This window comes from Suncus etruscus, chromosome 15 (assembly GCF_024139225.1).
Source record: "Suncus etruscus isolate mSunEtr1 chromosome 15, mSunEtr1.pri.cur, whole genome shotgun sequence".
Taxonomy (NCBI): Eukaryota; Metazoa; Chordata; class Mammalia; order Eulipotyphla; family Soricidae; genus Suncus; species Suncus etruscus.
The window spans coordinates 56624342-56646940 of record NC_064862.1 but is presented as its reverse complement, the minus strand read 5'-3'; the positions used below and the strand labels follow the sequence as shown (position 1 = coordinate 56646940).

Below are 22599 nucleotides of genomic sequence, written 5' to 3'. Positions count from 1 at the left end.
ATATGATCCCCTGAACCCTCTAGGAGTGAACCCAGAATGCAGAGCCAGGAGTAAACCCTGAGCACCTCCAGGTGTGACCCCTAAAATTATTATTTAATAATAATAGTAATAACAATAATAGTAATAATAATAATAATAATAATAATAATAATAATAATAAGAAGAAGAAGAAGAAGAAGAAGAAGAAGAAGAAGAAGAAGAAGAAGAAGAAGAAGAAGAAGAAGAAGAAGAAGAAGAAATAGAGATACCTTTCACGTTGCGACACCTGGTTAGATGACAAGGCCCACCAAGCAAACACAGCGGGTGGAATGCAACCTTGGAGACCCCCAACCCCCCAGTAATTGTGCATGAGATCCTGGAACCCCAACTCAGTCCTCTGCGAGGCCTGATCAGGACCACTTTTGTGGCCATCTCACTGAACCGGATCTCAGCTGGCCAAGAATCGGAACCCCCACCCGGTCTCTAGAGCACCGCCTGGGAGCCTCCCTATCCCATCAAACAAGGTCACCGCGCCACTACCCAAGGGAGACAGTTGTAGAAGGTAAAGTTTCTGAGGGAGAAACCTGGGGAGCTGAGGGTCCCAGGAGGGAAGGAGAAACGGGGGGCTATCAAAGCCCCACCCACCCGCCCGCCCACCCCAAAAAGGGCGCATGGCGCAACGCATACTTGGGGTGGCCGGCAGGCGGCGTCTGTGTGATGGAGCGGGCCGGGCACACCCTGGGAGGTCAGTGGAAGCGGGTCCGCTGCTTTGGGGCGACCTGGCCTGAAGGTCACGCGGGGGATCAGCCCTGGCGTGGGGGGTGGGGGAAGATGCTGGAACACGGTGGCAGGGTGGGCGCGCAGGAAACCCAGTCCTGCGGCCACCCAATGAATTCACTTTAGGAACTCCCAAAAAGAGCGGTCATAGGAGGGTCGAGGGGTGCCTTCGGAATTTCCTGCGAGGGGACCCACGGGACGGGTGTCCTGGTGTGGAACTCGAGGGCCGCAAAAGGGCAGCGTTAGCCCTGTTTGGGGGACGCCTTTTCCGTGCGCCCCCGGGCACCCGATGCGCAATGACTTCGGGGCGCGCAGATTCCGGACGCGACGTGGGAATGCGGAGGGAAGTTTCCACGCACGAACCCTATGGGTCCTGCCCCGGGGAGAGGGTCCTGCCCGCGACCTTTTCCTCTAGAAAGAGGAGGGTGGTTTATGGGGTGACTTCTGGGGGCGCTGTGCATGGGGCGGGGGTCTCCTGGGGGTCTCCTAGAGAAGGAGAGCGCCTCTGTCCCAGGAGTGCAGAGCCGGGTGTCCAGGGCCGAGCTCCAGGCGGGGTCCAGTGCTTGGAGCGGGGTCTGCCCGTGCCCGAGTGCGCCCGGGAGTGTGTGGGGGGGGGGTCCTCCGGGCCCGGGGCGGGGCCTGCACGGGGCGGGCCCAGCGGCGGGGGGCGGGCCGAGGCGGCTGCGGGGCGCGGGGCGCGGGGAGCGGCGGCCGGGCTAGCGAGCTCGACGCAAGGGCGGCCGCGGCGGGCCGGCGCGCGCGGTTGGGGCCGCGGCCGTGCTGCAGAGATGTGACGCGGGCCGAGGGCCAGGGGAGCGTCGGCGCTGCGGGCCGCGGGGGTCGGTGAGTCGCGGCGATCGGGGACCCTGGAAACTTTTTCCGCCCAGGACTGCGAGGCCTGGGGAAAGGAGGGAGAGGGAGCGAGGGTCTGTTTCTGTTTCTGGCCCTTGGGGAGCTCCTGCGGGGTCTCGGCACCCGGTGTGCGCGGCGTGCGGATTTGGGGTGCGACGGGACAGTGATCGCAGAGACGGGGCGAGGAAAGGACGGGGTCCAAGACTTGGGGGCGTCGCTGGGGGGGATCTGTGCCTGTCTGGAGGGTCCGGGGGAACCCCTGGGGCAGGGTAGGGGGAGTGTCGGAGTCCCGGGTCCGCGGCTGCCCACTGACCCCGCTCGAGACGCCCCAGCGCGGGCTGGGCTTGGGGGCGCTGCAGAGGCGGCCGAGCAGAGACGGAGGACGGAGAAGGGGCGCTGCTGCCATTGCGGCTCTGAGCCCACCGGACTGGGGGTGAGGACGGCGGGTGCTGCGTCCCCTCTGCGCCGAGGACGTCGACTCCCCAGCGTCGCACGCGTGGGGTGAGGGTGCTTGGAAGAGAGGCCCCGACCTTGGAGCGGAGGACACCCCACTGCGGCTCTCGGGTGCCCGTCCGGGGCCTGCCCTGTCACCCCCGACCCGAGCCTGCACTCCTCTTCCAACTTGTCCTTCCCTCCTGGAGCTCGGACAAAAGCCTGCGGAGTCTGGCGGGCTTTGGGGTCCCCGTCTGGGGGGTCCCGTTGGCGGCCCAAGAGAGCCCGCGCGCGGTCCGGGAGGAAGCAAGGGTCTCGCAGCCTAGAGACGCGACCCCGGTGCAGCCCTCCCAGGAACTCCACCGGGGGAGCCCCCCGAGACCCCCCAAAGTGTCCTCGCTGGGCGGGACTGGCGGAGACTGGGGCGGGGCTGGGGGTGAGAGCAGCCCGCGCAAGTGGCATGTAAATCGCACGCAGATCGGCTTCCGTGGCCGGGCGGGGGGCCCCCGGGCTCTGTCTACACCCGGACTCTGCGAGAAGGCAAGATGGGAGGGGAAGGAGTGGCCGTGGGGGGCGCGGGCTGCGCGGAGCCCCGCGCTCGGGTTCGCAGGATCCGTCCCAGCCTGCCCGGGGGACTTGGGCGGTCTCCCCAACCCCGCTGCATTGCTGGGTGAGCTGCTGGCGGTAAAGTGGGGGACCCGCCTTCCAGGTCGGGGGACCAGGCGCTAAAAGAGTAAGTGGCTAGTGAGGGGCTCCGGCACCCAGGGGCGCCGCGGGCAGCGGGGCAGCGGCGAATATAAACTGGGGCGCTGTCAAAGAAAGTGGCTGGGGGAGCTAGGGCGGCGCGGAGCCAGACGAGGGCCCTGTTCCCTGTTCGGAGGAGCGAAGGGGCCCGGATCCTCCGAGCGAACAAAGACCTTTGTGGCCGCTCTCCGCGGCAGATGTGGAGCCGGTGCGGGCGGCGAGGGGCCGGCGGGGGCAGCAGGATGAGCCCTCTGGGCCCCAGAAAGGAGTTGGAGTTTCATTCGCCTTTAACCGCCAGTCCTTGGAGGATTTTAAACGGGAAGGATTGAAGAGCGATGCCCCCCCACCCCCATCCTTTGGGGGATGCTCAGGATTAGGGGAAGGGCGCTTCCTGCCCTGAGGGTCTCATGCACCCTCCATAAGTTTGACCCGCTCCCCACTTTGGAGCGGTTCCTAGGCACCCTCTGCAGCAACCTCGCTCCAGTACCTCTAAACCCTTGCACCCCAACTTCCTGGGGGTTCTGAGTCTGTTACATTATCTTGTCGGAATTACAGTCCCCAGAACCACCATCCAACCATCCCGGATCGGGCAGCCAAGGAAGCAATTTGCATCTAAATGATGCCTTTTATTTACGGGCTCCGAGCTGCTTTGCATATTCATGGGTCGCAAAGCCTGTTTACAAACCTGTGAGGGTTGTTAAAGGCTTGGGGCTCCCGGGTAGGCCTGTGTTTGGGCAGCGATGGGCAGTGAGTTTTGGAAGGTGAGGTCCCTTTGACCCGCTATCCGGGGCGAGATTGCGGATCTGGGAAAGAATTTAAACTTGGAACGGTTTGATCCGGCTGCTACTGGCAGTGCGGTCTGGGAGCTTGAGAGGGGAGATAGCGGCAACCTGGCCCTCTGCCCGGTATGGGTGGACTCAAACTAGGGGTGCAAGGGTCCGGAGTTAAGAGAAGTGGATTTGTTCAAGCTGAGGCAACCCTCACACCTGGTGAAACCTGGGCCACTTCCTATATCTTTCTACTTCCCCTCAAGACTAGGAGAATCACTATGGGGTTTTTTTTTAGGATGCTGGGATCAGGAGCTCCCATGTGCTCTTGCACTCTGCAGGGTCCTTTCTGTGGTCCTGTCCCAGGAACTGTGCCCAAGGGACTCCTCCTCCTCCTCTTCCTCCTCTGAAACAGGGACAGAGATGCAGTGATACCCAGGCCACGTGGTTCCCTTCATTTGGTTTCTCTCTCCCCCTGCTTTTCTCCAGTGTGCATTTGGGGGCCTCCTGTAGTCCCTAGGATGGCCAAAGGGGGGACAATTTTGCATATTTTGGATCTCTTTGCCCACAGCTGTGCAGGCAGGTACATGAATGCTGGTCCCCATAGGGATGGAAGGATCTGATTTCTGGGGGACCAAGACTGGTTCTGTGGTCCAGGGTCCTTCTGGCAAACCACTGAGCACGCACAGTGCAGGGACAAGGACGTTTAGGGTGTCCAGGAGGCAGGCCACTACAACCTGGGGGTCAAAGCAGGGGTGGGGGGGTGGGGAGTGGGTTCAGGCCCCATTGCCTTGCTCAGGAGCACACACACACACACACACACACACACACACACACACACACACACACGGCTGTAGCTGCTGAGAGGGAAGGGGGATAGAGGGTCTGCTGATACACTACTGGGGGGTTCTGGGTTTTCTGTGGGGTCCACCTACACATATGTGTGCACGAGTGTATATGTGTGTGTGTGTGTATGTGTGTGTGTGTGCCCGCAAGGCTCTAGGTTCAGTGTGACCTCATGAGTCATATTTCTGCTGCTAGCAGGGAGGTAATTAGTATGTGCGCTTCTTCCTCTTGCGAGTTCGCTCACTTGTATTCAGGGCACCCTGAGCAGCCGCCCGCCTGTCCCGTGGGTTTGTTGTCATATATTCCTCCTTCCCCATCAATCCTGCCTGCAGGTGGACTCGAAACCTCTAATCTGGGCCCCCTCATTTAGGGGCACCTGGAGAGCTGCTCAAGGCATGGGGGGGGGGCACCAGGTGGCTGATGGGGCACAGCCCCAGACTCTGGGAATGTGAGTAGGCTCTTTGTGGGCCCTGGCCAGGGAATCTCTCCCACTTATATGTGCGAGTGCCCTCTGCAGTGAACCTCATTCAGACTGGATGGATGTTGGCTTGGATAGGGACTACTGAGGAATCCTGGCATGCCCCCCCCCATGCCCCAGCCATCCATTCCCTCTTAGAGAGGCTGTAGCAAGAGTACAGCACATAGCTAATCTGGGTTGGATCCCTGGCACCCCATAGGATCCCCTGAGCACCACCAGGAGTCATCTCTGAGCTCTGAACACTGCCAACTGTGGAACACCCCTCCCACCAATAAAAAAGCAATAAGAACACAGGTCTGAACCAGAAGAAGGAGAGAGTGGACATCAGCTTTATCAAGTCATTCATTATGCTACCAGGTGCCATGGGGGAATGGGGCAGAAGAGACCAGATGTGATTTGGCGGCAGACACACAAAGGGTCATGCAAGAGATGAACTGAAAACCATCCACATGCAGTAAACATATAACTAGTGACATGGAGCGGGTCAGGTCAGGGCATTCTACCCACAAGGAGATCCCAGGAACAAAGGTCCCACTGCCTCTCTCCTGGCTGTCACTTTCTAGCTGTGCAACCTTGGGTGAGTCAGCAGACTGCCTGTCAGACAGACCGAGATGGGGAGCGAGGAATGAGCCTTGTCTGATTGTCCTTGTACCCAGAAATTTTCTTAGTACATAGTCGGGAGCCTGGAGTGTAGGAAACTAACATTTGCCGCTATCATTGTCACTGTCACTGTCACCATGACCATCTTAAGGAAACTTGCTCTGGCGACTCTCAGGTTCCCAGAAGTCCCAGCTCTGTTAGACTCAGCTTCAGGGTGAGTGTCTGCATAGCCTCCTATGTGTTCCCCCCCCTCCTTACCCCCCATCATCCTAGATGACAACACACAGGGCTGGCTGTCATCTCTTGGACATTGTTGGCAATGAGAGGGGCCACTTAAGATAACCAGATCACTACGGAAGTCTCTGACTGCCCTTGATTGCTGCCACATACCTAGATGTGGGGGCATGAGGACTTCCTGGAAGAAGGGGCAACATAGTGTGGAAACATGTCGGTGAGGGATGCAAACCCAGCTTCCTGGTTTGATCCTAGAGGGAGGGTTAATTGGCTATGGGCTCTACAGAAGCTGAATAGAGCCATCCCATAGATTATGACTAGTCTATTTCTTGGCCCTTTCTTCTGGGTGATCTTTTCTATTCAACAGTAATGTGATGGGTAACATATTGTTTCTTGCCCTAGGTTGTGTCCTTTTAGCTTATCAGAAAGAGGAAAAACTCCTAGTTCCTTCCAGCAAAAACCCTGCGTCTTAGTTTTCTGGGCCCAGTCTTGCTTATGTACCTGTGCAGGGACCAATTATTATGGCCAAATGGTGGGATAAATACTTTGACTGTTTGGCCAGGCTGGATCTGGTGCCCCCTCCCTCCTCACTGGGAGGTATCTCTGCAGGAGATTTCATTTTTTTTTTTGTTGTTTTTTTTTCTTTTTTGGTTCACACCCGGCAGCACTTGGGCTACTCCTGGCTCTGTGCTCAGAAGTCGCTCCTGGCAGGCATGGGGGACCATATGGGATGCCGAGATTCGAACCACTGTCTGTTTGAATCAGCTGCATGCAAAGCAAACACCCTACTGCCTGTCGTGCTATCTCTCAGGCCCCAAAAGTGAGTTTTTTTTGTTTTTTGTTTTTTGTTTTTTTCAGAACTGGGAAAAAGGGACCTAGGGCCACAAAGACAGCAGCTGGCCTGGAAACCAAGGGTTCCATGCCAAGGAAGGAAAGCAGAATGCAAGAATATATCTGTCCTGCAGGGAACATGGAGTAGAAGCTGGAGATGGGTACCATGTCCTGGAAGTGGCTGCCTTCTTGAGGAGCTCATCATCTTCCAGGGGGGAGCCTGAAGGGGCAGGAGCTGGGACACCAAGTGCCATGTTGCAGCCAGGCCTGGAAGGGGCATTTCTGGCCGAGAGTCAGTGAAGACCATATTCTTGCAAGAAAGACCATGTAGTGAGGCATGCAGGAAGAAGGGTGAGGGGGCGTTATCGAACAGTCCCTGGTTGAGAACCACCAATTTAAGTGTGGAGGTCTGGGGGGCAGAGCTATAGTATACAGCAAGTAAGGCACTTGTCTTGTATGTAGCTGGCCAGGGCTCAGTCATTCATATGCTTCCCCCGCCCACCCCCCCCCCAGCACCGCCAGACTCAATTCCCTAGTGCAGATCTAGAAGTAAGCCCAGAGCTGGGTATGGCCCTCAAACAAAACAAGGGTGGAGTTCTGGGGCAAAGTCAGACGATTGGTAGTTAAGATTCCTAAAGTACATTCCTCCCAAATTTAGGCCAGAATCTTGGAGTAAGGTTGAAGGCTCTGACTTGGGGAATATGGGTATGTTCAGGTAAGACTTGCAGAGAAAACTTAAAAGTACTTATCATGGGTAAGCTCTCTTTGGGGAGTCTGCGATGTTGGGTGCTGACTCTTGACTTGGGATCTCCTGTGTGCTCATGGGCCCTTGCAGGGAGCACCTCTTATCAGGACACATATTTCTAGCAGTGGTATGTTGGGATTTGCCCAAAGGGTTTGCAACATGGTTGCCTCCAACACACAATCCTGGGATTGCAATACATGCATGAGTTGGCTTTACTTTCAAGTGAGTAGATTCCCAGGACCCTATGTGTCAGTTAGTGAAGTCAGATTCTGTGCAGTCCTGACTTGGATAAACAAATCCCTAGCCCCTGGGCCTGAATGTCACCAGCTGGGGCTCTGGGATGAGTGTGGCAGCACCGGACATCCCTTTCCTGGTCTGCCTTCTCTCTCCCTCACTCATGCGCAAAGCAGACACAACAGCCCCAGGCTCCTCATTCCTAGTGAGCATCAATAATTGATCCCAGTTGATGGCCTCGTGGACTCCAGAAGAGACGTGGTCGATGCTGCTTTTACTTAAGGAAACTCTCTAAGGATTAGCAGGATCTCCAGGGGACATGACTGCCTGCACCCCCAGTGGGCGGGGCCAGGGCCAATGAGCCCAGGTGGTGGGCCTGGGAGCAGAGCTGGGGGAAGAAGACCATGATGTTGAGTGTGGGAGCACTGGCTAAAGGTCTTTCCAGTTGTCAACTGGGAATTAGGCATCTGGTAGCTGAAGGTGGCACAAAGCAACACCCCCAAAAGAGATTAGGGGGCTGAAGAGATGGAATTTCGGATAAGGTGTTTGCCCTCTAGCTGCGACCCAAGCTTGAACTCCTGTATCAGCAGTGAACCCTAAACACTGTGGTGTGGCCCCAGACCCCATTATTATCATTATTATTAAGCCTAAGATTAAGTCAGAGGCTCTCATGATGAGAAATGGAGCTATGACCTTGCCCAAGGTCACTGACTAAACTGAGACCAATGAGGGGAGAAGCACTATTTTGTGCCACGGCTGAGTTATACCCAGGAGATTGCAGGAAAGGCAAGGGGCCACATGGGGCAGGAGTCTGAGGGAACCAGAACCTCATAGCATCCCCACAGACAATGGACTGGATGACAGATTGAGGAACTGGGGGAAGGGCTAGGCAGTGGTCCTCAAACTGCGGCCCATGGGCCACATATTGTATTTGTTCCCATTTTTTGTTTCTTCACTTCAAAATAAAATATATGCAGCGTGCATAGGAATTTGTTCATAGTTTTTGTTTTTACTATAGTCTGGCCCTCCAACCGTCTGACAGACAGTGAACTGGCCCCCTGTTTAAAATGTTTGAGGACCACTGGGAGCATGGAGTGGGGGAGAGAGAAGATAGGACCCCAGAAGGCAGTTCTCTAGATGGGAGGGGCATCTGCTGTGATGAAATGCCATCAGGTGTCTCAGCAGGGTTGCTTCAGGGTGCTGGACTCTAGACCTTGTGTCCTGGCTTCAGTGAGTCCTTAGGCCGTGGTGGTGAGACAAACTGGTGGCACGTGGCCTCCTTATCTACCAACTATCCCCTTAAAGTTCTTTACTCAATTCTCTTGTCAACACAGTGCAGCATCCTAAGAACACTTAGGGTAGATGGAGCAAGGGTCATTCCCAGCCTGCCCTGGGACTGTAGACAGGAGGATTCCTAGAGATCTGGGATGTGAGGGGTCACATCGCCTAGTAGAGAAAAGGGACACCTCTTCCTTATGAGTGGGCAGGTCCAGGGACCCAGTATGGGCATGCAGACCCAAAGGAGGTGGGTCCAGAGGGCTTCTTTCCCGTGTGGACGTATCTCACAACCTCATTAATCTCCCCTCCCCACCCACTTTTCCAGAACCTTCTCGGCATCTGCGAGAAAGATGAGACCCCACCAGGTGCTCGCCTTCCTCTTGCTCTTCGTGATCGCCTCGGGAGCCTCCGAGAACGCCAGCACGTCCCGGGGCTGCGGGCTGGACCTCCTCCCACAGTACGTGTCCCTGTGCGACCTGGACACCATCTGGGGCATCGTGGTGGAGGCGGTGGCCGGGGCGGGCGCCCTGATCACGCTGCTGCTGATGCTCATCCTCCTGGTGCGGCTGCCCTTCATCAAGGACAAGGAGAAGAAGGACCCCGTGGGCCTGCACTTCCTCTTCCTGCTGGGCACCCTCGGCCTCTTCGGGCTGACGTTCGCCTTCATCATCCGCGAGGACGAAACCATCTGCTCGGTGCGCCGCTTCCTGTGCGGGGTGCTCTTCGCGCTCTGCTTCTCCTGCCTGCTGAGCCAGGCGTGGCGCCTGCGGCGGCTGGTGCGCCATGGCAAGAGCCCGTCGGGCTGGCAGCTGGTGGGCGCGGCGCTGTGCCTGACGCTGGTGCAAGTCATCATCGCCGTGGAGTGGCTCGTGCTGACGGTGCTGCGGGACGCCAAGCCCGCCTGCGCCTACGAGCCGGTCGACTTCGTCCTGGCGCTCACCTACGACCTGGTCCTGCTGCTGGCCGCGCTGGCCGCCGCGCTCTGCACGCTGTGCGGCAAGTTCCAGAAGTGGAAGCAGAACGGCGCCTGCCTGCTGCTCACCGCTGTACTCTCGGCGCTGCTCTGGGCCGCCTGGATGGCCATGTACCTCTTCGGCAACGCCCAGCTGGGCCGCGGGGAGGCCTGGGCCGACCCCACGCTCGCCATCGCGCTGGTGGCCAGCGGCTGGGTCTTCGTGGTCTTCCACTCCATCCCCGAGATCCACTGCTCCATCCTGCCCGCGCCGCAGGAGACGGCGCCCAACTACTTTGACACGTCGCAGCCTCGCATGCGGGAGACCGCGTTCGAGGATGAGGTGCAGCTGCCAAGACCCTACATGGAGAACAAGGCCTTCTCCATGGACGAGCACAATGCAGGTAGAGTGGCTGCGCCCGCGCCCAGCTCCCCCAACCCTAGCCACCAGAAGTCAGGAGTATCCCGTCCCGTCCTGTCCCGCAGGGCAGTGGCTCCACTTTCTCCTTTATGTGGACTAGGGAATGTCAGTGGGGATGTTGGGGTCTGAACTCGACCCGGTGATGCCTTTTCTTTCCGAGCACTTTTCCGGGAGCAATCCCAAACACAGCCAGGGGTGACTTCGCCTCAAAAGAGTAAACCACCAAAGAATGTATCCACAGAGTCACATACTGAGTCTAATATGATTCATGACATTGCTTGAATGGAGTCCCTTGAAAGCAGAGTCTGAGACTTGGGGTGCAGGTGATTTACTAGGGAGGTGGTCCCTGAAAAAGAGCAAGTTGAAAAAAGAAAAAGAAGGAGCAAGTGGGGAGATGGGGCCCAGGATGGCATAAATGTCAGTATAAGAGCACAGATGGGTCAGTTACTGGACACCCGGAACAGGAAGTTCTATAACCTTTTCTCCCAAATCTTGTATTCCCATAACCCAATAGGTGGGATGCACAAGTTTCATGAGCTTCAAAGCAGATTGGTGGGTGACAGGGGCACAGATGGTTGGGGTGTCCAACCATCCACCACCATGGCAAGGGATCCAAAGATCAGCAGGAATGTGGGTATGTGAGCCCTTGTTGGCCACAGAAACACAGCTCTTGGAATCTGACCTTGAAGCCAGTTTTAAGAGTCAAGAGTCCAGAGACCGAGAGAAACTGTCTGTTGACTGTTCCCTGGAGACCCGCCATGACACCGCACCCCAGCCTTGGCTAGAGATGCTTAGTCGTGCCCTTGAAAGGCCACTGCACACTGAGGGTGCCAGGCCCTGGATCTGAGTTGCAATCACCGTTTTTCGTTCTTTCACCGGCCTTCCACTCTTTTGGGGACCAGTGGCAAGGTCACTATATAGATGACAGCGATGAGGACTTTGAGATCAAAGTTTCTCTAGGTACATTTGGCCTCCCATCCACTCTTTAGAAAAATACACTCAGGGCCCCCTGGGATCTGCCTTCTTTGAGTGAATGGAAAGTAAACCCCACCCCCAGTCACACTGTGGGGACAACTGTTGCCCTCGTAGAAAAATAGTTTGCAGGGACTCTAAAAGCTGTGCTCACTTGCTAGGCAGCAGAGAAACGGGCAGTGGGAGGCCCTAAGTGTTGTTCCCCAGCTGGCCCCATACAAGTCAGCCCCACTAGGCTGAGTGCTGAGACTGGAGCACTGCCTTGCCCATCCCCCAGCCAGTACTGCCCCCCCCCCCAGTTCCTGCGCCCTGCGCCCTGCACCCCGGGTGCCCCCATGATACCTTGCTCAGGGCTGTCTCCTCACCAGAGCTCCAGCTGGCCAGAGTGTGCTGGGCAGGAGACCACAGAGATGGGCATGGCTTCGGTGGGTTGGGGTTGCCAGAGATGGAGTCCTGGGGGTTATGATGCATTTTGGGGGAATGTGATGGGCAAAGGAAAGGCCTTGCCTGTTTTGGGGGAGTGGTTCCCTGCTACCTCTAAGAAACAGCATTGTCTCCTTCTGAGTTTCAGGGACTCCCAGAGGTCCTAAGTAGACATGATTTCTGTACATCCAGAAGTTTCTGGGAACTCACCTGTCTCTTTCTTGACCTCTGTGACCCCTGCTCCCAGGGGGTTTAAATCAGGTGACTTCATTTGAAGGTCTGATATCCTGTGGGGAAGTGGGAGTCCTGCTCCCTTTCCATTTTGAATTTGGGCTTCAACAGTCCATATTGCTAGTCCATGTGGGCTTGTTTGTTCTGTCTCCGTGGACAGTCTCACCTGATCCTGCAATGACCGATGAGGGCTAGTGGCAGCCAGGAAACTAAGGGACTGTATGGATCTTTCTGATCTAAAGGTAGAAAAGTAAAAAAATAAAGGTAGAAAAGTTACCAGGAGCTTTTATTAAACTTTATTGATTGATTGACTGGTTTTTGGGCCACACCCAGCAGCACTCAGGGGTCATTCCTGGCTCTGCACTAAAAAATCACTCCTGGCAGGCAGGGATACCATATGGGATGCCAAGAATCAAACCAGAGGACACTAATTTTTTTTTTTTTGGCTTTTCGGGCCACACCCATTTGATGCTCAGGGATTACTCCTAGCTAAGTGCTCAGAAATTGCCCCTGGCTTGAGGGAACCATATGGGACGCCAGGGGATCGAACTGTGGTCCTTCCTTGGCTAGCGCTTGCAAGGCAGACATCTTACCTCTAGCGCCACCTCGCTGGCCACCAGAGGACACTATTTTTAAATTTTTTTTTTTGCTTATTTTTTGTTTTTTTTTTTGTTTATTCTTATTACTTTTATGCATCTCCCCAACATTTTTTCTTGAGAAGTTTTGGGGTCACTCCCAGTAGTGCTCCAGGCTTCGTACTTTGAGTGATACTTGGAGAACTTGGCAGTGCTGAGACTTTAACCTGGGCTGGCCACACACGTAAGGCAAGAAAGCGCTTACACTATCTGTGCCCCTTCCCCCTACAGCCTTACCTGTTCAAGACTAAACTCCAGACAGCAGTTCAACTAAGGACTGTCATTGACCCCCTAAATTATATGTGGACCCACTTCTCAACTCCTTCCTCTCCCAGGATGTAGCTGGAGTTTCTCATTTAACAACCCAAGGCAGGGGGCCCCCAGACAAGGCCACCTTCTTCCGGAAAATGACCACAGCTACTGTACTCGCCCTGCTGGGGTTGTCTTTGTCCCAGAAATCCTGACACTGACGGCAGTGGTTGTCCAGGCTGGCCCCTGGTCATGCCAAGGGCAGAACTGGCATCTTTGGTGCTGACCTCAGCAGGCTTATATTTTGGGGAACCAGCCCCCCCACCCCCACCCAGCAACCTTGCCCAGCAGCTGCAGCTGGCCCTGGTTTTTTTTTTTTTTTTTTTTTTTGCCTTTGAATCAGCTTTTCTTCCCTTGAGAGAAAGTCCCCAGGATGGTGGAGGGGGATGGGCACTCAGCCCAGAGGCCTAGGCTCCCTCTGGCCTGAAGTGAGTCTTTAGGTCTCCCCAGTCTCCACTCCCCAGCCTGCAGCTATGGAGGCTGATTGCAGCTATGCAGGGGATGCAAATGTGCAGCTGCTGCTCCCACACATTTCAAGAGTGTCACCAAGCCACAGGCAGGAACTCAGAGGAGCTGGAAAGAAGCACATAGATGCTCTGCTGTCCCAATACCAGGCTGGAGCAACCTTGGCCCTTTGTTTCTCAGCTGATGCTCACAATCTGCTTTTTTGGTCAGGGGAACCCTGGACCATACCCAGCAGTGTTCAGGGCTCATTTCTGGCTCTATGCTCAGGAGTCATTCTGGTGGGGCTCAAGGGACCATATATGGTGCTGGATATGGGATCTGGGTCAGCGGTGTGCAAGGCAAGCATCCTCCCCTCTGTACTATTTGCTCCAGTCCTGGATCAACATTTCTTATTGTTGATTTGATTCATTTTGTTTTGTTTTGGGGCTACATCCTGCAGTGCTTGGGTTACTCCTGGCTCTGCTGAGAAATTACTTTTGGAAGACTGAGGAGACCATAAGGAATGTTGGTGATTGAACCTGGATCTGCTGCATGCAAGGCAAAGGGCCTCCCCAATGTGCTATCTCCCCAGTCCTCAGTGGAAGGATTTTAAGATCCTTTTGGCTCTGTTGAACAACTAATGTAAGCAGCATCTAATGTAGCTGTGCAGGGCAAGAGATTTTTTTGATTTGTTTTGTTTTGTTCTTTTTGGTTTTTTTGTTTTGTTTTGTTTTGAGGGGACACATCCTGCAGTGCTTAGGGAATACTCCTAGCTCTGCACTCAGAAATTATTCCTGGCAGAATCAGGGGCCATATGGAATGCCAGTGAATGAACTTGGGTGGAGTGAGTGCAAGGCAAGTGCTATTGCTCAGACCTCAGGATTCAGCTTTGGGGTATAAATCAATCTGTTTCTGCTTGCAGAGCCTGATGTTTAGGTCACACTTTCCGACTTGGGGGAGTGCAAAAGTGAATGAGCTCTGCTTCTCTTTCAAGTTGACTGAGTGGGATCTGAGCGGTGGCGCAAGCGGTAAGGCATTTATTTGCCTTGCATGTGCTAACATAAGACAAACTGTGGTTCAATCCCCCCAGTGTGCCATATGGTCCCCAAACCAGGAGTGATTTCTGAGTGCATAGTCAGAAGTAACCCTTGAGCGTCACCTGGTGTGGCCAAAAAAGCAAAAAAAAAAAAAAAAAAAAAAATCAAGTTGATTGAGTGACAGTGGATTACTTGTTAGGATTCATATACATTCATATATTAATATATGAATGAATCTGATCTATATATTCACATATGTATATGGATGCCACATCCAGAAGTGCTTGGCATGGAGCGGTATGGGGTGTTTTTGGGGCTATTCCTGGTGATACTCCATCCTAGGTCCCAGGTCTGATGAGCTGGTGTTTGCTCAAGTTGTATTCTGGAGGCCATGCAGTGTCTGGGATCAAATTCAAAAGCTGCAAATGCTAGGTATATACTCTCCTACTCAGCTAATCTCCCCCAGCTCCGTAGTCAGAGTTTTTGTTTGTTTGTTTGTTTTTTTGGGTCACACCCAGTGGTGCTCAGGGGATCCTCCTGGCTCTGTGCTCAGAAATCACTCCTGACAGGCACGGGGGACCATATGGAATGCTGGGATTTGAACCACCATCCATCCTGGATCAGCTGCTTGCAAGGCAAACACCCTACCACTGTGCTATCTCTCCAGCCTTATAATCAGAATTCTTGACATTACAGGTAAATTTAGAAAAAGGACCAATACGATGTCATATATGAGTAACTCCCCCCCCCCCCCATACACCCTACCAAACAACCACGACAAAACCAATGTCAAACTTCAGGAAAGGTTAGATCAAGAGTCATGGATGATGGATGATAAGATTTGGCCCTTCCCATCCTGTCAGCCCACCCTGATTGGCCAGCCTTGGATCATATTTAAGTCCAGCTGGGGAGAAGTCATGCCCTGAGCTGGGCATGGGCTGGGGAGATGTTTGCCCAAGACCCAGCACAAATGGCCGATCTGGAGAAGAACCCAGGGCAGCAGAGAGCAGCCTTTGTTTTCTAGGATACTCTGCACTTGGAGGCTCTCTCTCTTTGAGCTGCACACAGAATAAGAAGAGTCCAAGGTTTATGAGCTCCACCCCATGTGCCGCCCGGACTCCCCATTTTCTATTTGCTGTCACAGGATACCTCCTCTTTCACTGTGTGCTCACTGAACTTGGCCAGGTGGCCATCAAAAAGGATTGTTGGTTCCATCCCGTCTGGGCTGAGCCAGACTCAGCTCCCTTCAGTTCCACTGGCCTCTGAGTAGAGCCAACAGGTGCAGTGAGACGGCATAGTGGTATGGTTAAAACAGCGGCAGAGAGAGGGGCCAGGGGCTAAGACGTTTGCCTTGCACACTCTATCCCTGGCTGTGTGGCCTGGACCATGTGCTGTGGAAAGTGAAACCCCCATGGGTGCCTGTTAAGTCAGGAAAGTAAACTGGTTGGTAGGTTGGTTGATTGGAGTTCTCTAGTTAATATATTATTGAGGGCATTTAAGGGCTCCCCAAGCGATCTGCAGAAATACCCAGTACTTTGGTGTTCTTTTCACCCAAAAAGATGAATCCCTTCATGGGGCCGCAGAGGGAAAGCTTTTCTTAGCAAAGTAAGATTAGTTCCTTTGGGGTGAACAGAGGTGAGGAAGATGCCATTTCCCTGCAGAGATGAACATGGCTTTGCTGTTTTTCAGTAAAGGTTTCTCAGGGAGGTTTTCAAGTCACTGAAAACCTGAGCAGCAGAGGGAAATGCAGACCTCCTTTGTGTGAATCCCAGTACCATTTAATTTTGTTTGTTTTGGGGTCACACCCGGTGACACTCAGGGGTTATTCTTGGCTCTGCACTCAGAAGTCGCTCTTGGCAGGCTGGGGGACCATATGGGATGCAGGGATTCGAACTGGGTTTTGTCCTGTGTTGGCTGCATGCAAGGCAAATGCCTTACTGCTGTGCTATCGTCCTGCCCCAGTACTACATTTTTAAAGAACCAGCCCTTGACTGGAAAGAAAGTACAGCAGCAGGTAAGGTGCTTGTCTTGCACTGGGCCACCCTGGTTGTTACCAGCCCTGCTAGGAGAGACACCCAAGCACAGAGGCAAGGTGAGCGGCTGAGCACAGGTTGCTGTGGTCCACCCCCATACCGGATTTAAGGAAAGAAAACTGAGCAGAAAGAACTGCAAATTCCTCTCCCCCTCCTCCTCTTCTGTCCTTCCTTCATCTTTCCTTGTTACAATGGTTGCCTGTGATTCGACACATTACTATTGTTTGCCTTTTGCCACATTGTCTCCATCTTCAGAGCAGTCTTTGGGCCAACACTTGCTGCTCCAAGCGCATGTCTTCCAAAATGCTCCGGAATATTTTCATACCCCAAAGTCATAGTAAGATGCTTGCCTTGTACAGGGACTGGCCTGGGTTTGATCCCTAGTTATATGTTCCTCAAGCTTGCCAGGAGTAAACCCAGTGGGTATGGCCAAAAACAAAACAAAACAAAAAACTTAAAAAAAAAATATGAGGGCTCGGGCAGATTGATGGCAGAGCAGCAGGGTGATTGCTGTATGTGGTCCACCCAGGACAGACAGGAGTTCGATCCTCCGCATACCCTATGGTCCCCAGAGTCTGCCAGTAGCAATTTCTAAGTGCAGAGCCAGGAGCAATCCCTGAGCGCCGCCGAGTATGGCCCAATAACCAACCAACCAAAGAACCAACCAACCAACCAACCAGCCAACAAGCCTGGGCTGTGACAGGAATGACAGCACAACCGGTGGGTTGTCTTGCTTGTGGCCCACCAGGGTTCAATGCCCAGCATCCCATAGGTTCATCTGAGCTTGCCAGGAGTAATTTCTGAGCACAGAGCCAGGAGTAACCCAAGGCCCTCAGGTGTGGCCCAAAAACAAAACAAACAAAAAAAAAAAGTGCCTGGGTTGGGAAGTACAGCAGGTTAGTTGACAGGGCCAACCCGGAGTAGAGCCCTGAGCACCTCTGGGTGTGACACCCCCCCCCCACACACAATTAAAAAAACATCAAGTTGGCAGAATTGGATAGAATTTTTTGTTCTCGCCCCAGAAAAGCCTTTCTCTGTATTTCTGGTCCAGAGGGTTCTCTGAACATGGGGCAGTGTGGAACCTGTGACTGCACATTTCATATCATGGTCTCTGTGGTGGGGGCCTCTCAGCAAATGGGTGCAGAGTTCCCTGACTTCCAGGCACAACAGAAGAGGGCTGAGGAGGTTGGTGAGAGGCTCAGCCCTGGATCTCCTCCCTCTGAGCCTGGCCGGTGCCCCGTATTCTGCAAACTTGCCAGCCCCGCTGTGAAGGGTCAGGCTCCCAGCGAGCCCGTGAACAAAGCCCCTTTGTGACTTTTGTTTTGATTCAGGCTTGTGACAAAGGGGAGGAGGGGAGGGGAGAAGAGAGGGGGGTGTGCCTAGAGCCGGGTGTTGATGCCTGCGAGGAAAACAAAATCCGGTCCCTTTTGCTTTTTTCTCCCCTTTCTGCTCCCTGCCTCCCGCCCGCCCCCTCCTCCTCCTCCTCCAGCTCTCCGCACTGCAGGATTCCGCAACGGCAGCTTGGGAAGCAGACCCAGCGCTCCGTTCCGAAGCAACGTGTACCAGCCCACAGAGATGGCTGTGGTGCTCAACGGCGGGACCGTAAGTATCCCGAGGGGGTGTCTGCGCAGGAAGGCGGCACTGGCTCTGGAGTGCATGCTCTGCTTCCGTCTCTCTTCTCCCAGTTGGCGCCCCCTTTCCACACGCACGAAGACTTCCTGGCCCCCACTTTCCTCTCTGCAGACTCCCTGCAGCCTGCCCTTCCTGCTCGGGGTCCTTTGGACCCTTGAATTTCCCAGCAGAAGGCTTCATTTCCAGCCTTGCAAAGTGGCCTTAGGAAAATGACCAGAATGACACCCTGATCAGTTTTGTGGGCATCTCCTCTACTTCCCCAGCCCCCTGCTGGACACTGAGTGTGTGCCCGTGGTTCCCCCCACCCCCCGACCCCACCTTTGACTCCTTGAGAGCTATTTGAAGAACAAACAAATGGAGAGTTTCATTTCTCTCCCATGAGCACAGAAAGCACTTTTCCTCCTCTCTGGTGCCAAACAGACCCTCCCAGATCCCCCATCCTGTGTGTGTTCGCCTCCCTGTGCCAGCGGCATCCTCATGGTTCTCCACGATGCCAGAAGCCCTTCTCATCCCCACGTTTAATTTTCAGGCATAGCTTCATGCTTCTTTCAGAAATGATGCATGAGCCAGTTTACACGTGTAAACTGGGTTTTCATCCTTTATCATGTGCCGACTTCATGATCAATATCAGCCTTTTTTTTACTTTCTTTTTCTTACCTTTTTTTTTTAACTCTACATTAGAGATGGGTATGGGTCTTTTTGAGGAACTTGGGTTTGCCCTGGTTTGGGGTGTCCTAGATATGAAGTCCTCTTCTCCACCCACCACCCTACACCATCCATTGCCCTGTCTTATTGGAGAATATCAGTACTGGCCCCAAAACATTCAGGATTGGGATGTTAGAACAAAATGTACTCGGGGCTCTAGAGCCCTAGCGACAGGCAGAACAAAACCCGCTGCGCTTAGGACATAAGCCATGCCACAACTGAGAAGACCTTTCCTTTGGGATGCTTGATGACACAGAAAGAGCGAAAACCTTTCCATGAAGGGAATCTCCCAACGCCTGGAGCTTGAAGCCACTTTTCTTGGGATATCTCCAGCTGGACAGAAACAAGGAAGACCCTTAATCCATTGGTGGTGTGGTGAAAAGAGTTGGTGTTACAGGCTGATTTTGCCCGGAATTCTTAGTGTGTTATCCTTACTTCCAGATCCCAACTGCTCCGCCAAGTTACACTGGAAGACACCTCTGGTGAAAAGACTTTAAGTTCCAGACAATGAGAGTCTCTCTTCCGATTTTATTCCCTGGCTCTGTCTTTCTTGAGGGAGTCCCAGTAGCCTGAAGGCGGTTGGCCTCACAGCCAGGAGGTTTGCAAATCCCAGAGCACAGAGGGGTTCCGTGTCAATGTGAACATTGCTGAACTGAAGAGCTAATCCCAACTGCCCTGCCCTCTTCTGATATGCACACATGTGCATGTACTTGTACACATGTGCTCACACACACATACACACAACTTACGCCAAACCAACCTCAATCCCCACCAACTAAAGCCAAGCTAATTGCAAATGGTATTAAGGCCTACTCAGAAGGGGGGCTGGGAGAATCGATTCATCCTCTGAGAGGGAGTCGAACAGAACCAAATTTCACAGGGGCTATGGGTTGGCCTGTGCGGGCTGCAGAGAGAGGCGGGCACTTGCTTACCAGCTTGCCTGTGTGTTTGCACATTTCAGGGGGGATCAGGAACCACCGAAGAGTGGGTGAGTGTGATCTGCCCAGGTGAGGGCCTCTGGAATAAAAGGGGCTGAGAGGAAGTTTCCCACCAATTACTGATGGGAGGGGCCCTGGTTTGTGCCAAAGAAGAGAAGTCCCATTTAGAACAGGGTGGCCCCACGTTCCCATCTTCCTGTGGAATCCCTGGCCAAGTCAGAAAGTGAGGCTGTCTCTGTCCAGGGTAGGGCCAGTGCCAGATTCTGCAGGGGAGGGCCCTGGCCTTACAGCCCCATCTGCCTGGGGCCCTTACAAGCCCTTTACCATTTTATATCCAGGTTCATTTCAGAAGGTCCACAGGGCCATCAGCTAGCTCCCAGACCCACCCCCATCCCTTACCTGGCTCACAGGCAGTTCCTGGGTCTGTTACAGGGATAGAGTAAGAGTCGCAGGGAGCAGAGAAAGCTGCTTGGGGGAAACTTCTCAAACCTTTTGTCTTATTTCTCTGCAAGTTCCATGAGAAAGGTTCTCTTCCCAGCCATTGTTCTCGTCTCAGTTTCCATCTGTCCTCAACAAGTCATTCCTTGGTTCTGTGCCATTTCCGCCATCGGCCATCCAACGCCCATCTCCCCTGTGCTGTTTGGCCAGCAGAATGGCACGCAACCACTCAAAGCCACCACCTTGAACCTGAAGGCCCGGAATGCAGGAAGCAGGCTGGTTGGTCCTGGGACAGATTTTTCTAATGACTGTATTGCTTTTTCCTCCCCCTCCATAAAACCACTCCATAAGCTTTTATTTAACCTTTAAAGAAAATGAAAAAGGTTAGTAGTGTTGCGGAGGAAGAGAAACTGAACTCTTCCTCAACCACTGTCAGAACTGAGTATGTTTTAATAAACCTTCTGATTTCCCCTCCCAGGCCCTAAGTCTGCTGTTCCTCGCCCTCGCCCACAGCCCTCCACACTCGACTCATGGGTTCCTCCCCGATCGTGCTCATGCGTGCATGCGTGTACATGCGTGCCTGTGTGCGCGTGCACGGCGGTCCTCCATAGGGCTGACCCCTCCATCCTCAGCTGGCACATCTGGTGTGTGAACTGTGCATGGGGAGGGAACGGCCCTTGCTCCCTGCCCATAGCATGCGCTTGTTTCTGGAGAATCCGTCAGGCCTGTGTGTGGTCCGAGTGATGGGTCCGGCTGGACCATGGGGAGAGAAGTGGGAGGGGCAGGTGCAGGTAGGGAGTGGGTTCGGGCGGGAAGTGGGGGCGGCGTGTGCATGCAGACCCTGTCTTCTGAAAGTAGCTATCTCCCAGTGGGGACCATGACGCCATCCCGCATTCTCGTGCCAGGAACTGGTGGCCCAGCCCCGCTCTCTGGAGTCCTTTGGAGCGCTCTGACCCCCCACCCGGGGGACTCGGTCTGCAAGAGCCCCCCCGCCCCTTGCAGAGGGAGCAATTCTCACGATCGCTTTCTCTCTCAGTTCTTGGTCCAAGCACAGAAGGTGAGCACCGCGTGAAAGGGTTCCCACCGCCCCAGGACACGGGGAGCCTCGGAGCGCCCCACCCCGGAAAGCGCCCTTAACACGACGCTTGGCTTGGCTTGGCTTTAGACATCTCTGATCAGTTCTTGCTGCGCTTCTGGGCTTGTTTTTATTTTGGCTTTCGGGTCCCTGTGGGTCCGGGCCCATCTTCACCCTAGTGCTTTGGGGGTGGAGTTGGGGTCAGGGAGAGACACTGGGAGAGGCCAGCACTGCGTCTTGCAGATGGCTCCGTCACCTGGTCACCTGCAGGGAGCAAAGCTGCATCTTTGCCAAGAGTCCCCTCCTCGCCTCCCCTGGCAGCAGGTGGTCCCCACAGAGCCACGTGGAACTCCAGCACCAAATGGCCCAAGGGCTATGGATGTGAACAGGGGTGGCTGGGGCGGGAGCAGTTGGGGTGCAAATACCTAACTAAGCACAATCCCTGCTGTGGCACCTGACTTCAGCTCACGCCCCTGAGACTCTCAGCCACTCTAGTCCCCATCCCCCCCCCCCCACACTCACATTCACACACTGTAGCAGACATGATCCTGCCCATCCGATTGCATGGTGGGGCCCGATGCAGGTTCCACATGCGAAGACACCTGGGCTTCAGACTTTTTGGAAGTGGGTTGACCAACTTGGGGGGCTGAATGGAAGCCCCACTTCAAAGGGGAGCATGTGGCACTTCCCTGGCAAAGCCATGGCTGTCCTACCAGCGCCCTGAGTTCTCAGCAGGTACTTTTTATTAACTTAAGATGAAGAGCCACAGGCTCAGGTTGGTTTGTTGGTTTGGGTTTTTGTTTTGTTTTGATAGATGATAATATATTTATTAAACGCACTGTGTGTTTTCTAAAGTACCTTCACTCTTTGAGCCAACTGTTGCAGACGTAGATATATAAATATATATATATATATATTTAAAACAAAATTTCAAGACAATCAATGTATACCCCTAAAGGACTGTCTATATCACACATTTAAATGGTTGTAAAGCATGGGCCAGATAGGTTTTATTTTCCAAATGCTGTTCTTAACACAAAAATAAAGGCTTTACTATTTACTTAAAATGTGTGGTAGCTTCTCCAAAAAACCCAGTCCGAATTGGGGTCCGTGGGAGCCCGCCAGAAGTTCAGACAAGGCTACCAGAAACAGCTGAACCTTGGTTCCAACCGGACATGATACAAACAAGCCTCATCAGTCACAGACAGAACTGGGCACTTTCTACTGCCCTACAGGCCTGAGTCGCAAAAAAATCCATGGTCTAGGGACCGGAAAGACAGCATAGAGGTAGGGCGTTTGCCTTGCATGCAGAAGGACGGTGGTTCAAATCCTGGCATCCCATATGGTCCCCTGAGCCTGCCAGGAGCAATTTCTGAGCATAGAGCCAGGAGTAACCCCTGAGCTCTGCTGGGTGTGACCCAAAAGCAAAACAAAACAAAATTATAAAAAAATTAAATCCATGGTCTATACTGGGCCCCTGCATATCTTCATCAGAACTTAATAATGAAAATAAATTAGTCCAGAGCAAGTACAGCTGGGAGGGTGCATGTATACTAT

The 22599-nt window shown here is 53.9% G+C and overlaps 1 protein-coding gene across 5 annotated transcripts; it reads left to right on the top strand.

The window, feature by feature from the left end:
• The first annotated feature begins 1935 nt into the window (after window positions 1–1935).
• Window positions 1936–22109, top strand: GPRC5B (G protein-coupled receptor class C group 5 member B). Of its 5 annotated transcripts, none has more exons than XM_049789185.1 (4): window positions 1936–2041; window positions 9123–10153; window positions 17744–17856; window positions 19033–20445. In XM_049789185.1, exons 2-4 carry the CDS (start codon window positions 9148–9150, stop codon window positions 19075–19077), a joined length of 1164 nt encoding a protein of 387 aa, XP_049645142.1. In that variant the 5' UTR covers window positions 1936–2041; window positions 9123–9147; the 3' UTR covers window positions 19078–20445. The 5 variants fall into 5 exon arrangements, with proteins under 5 accessions (XP_049645142.1, XP_049645139.1, XP_049645141.1 ...); XM_049789182.1 differs by lacking the exons at window positions 1936–2041; window positions 19033–20445 and adding exons at window positions 2477–2580; window positions 20873–21014; XM_049789184.1 differs by lacking the exons at window positions 1936–2041; window positions 19033–20445 and adding exons at window positions 2601–2773; window positions 21004–22109.
• The last annotated feature ends 490 nt before the right edge of the window (window positions 22110–22599 follow it).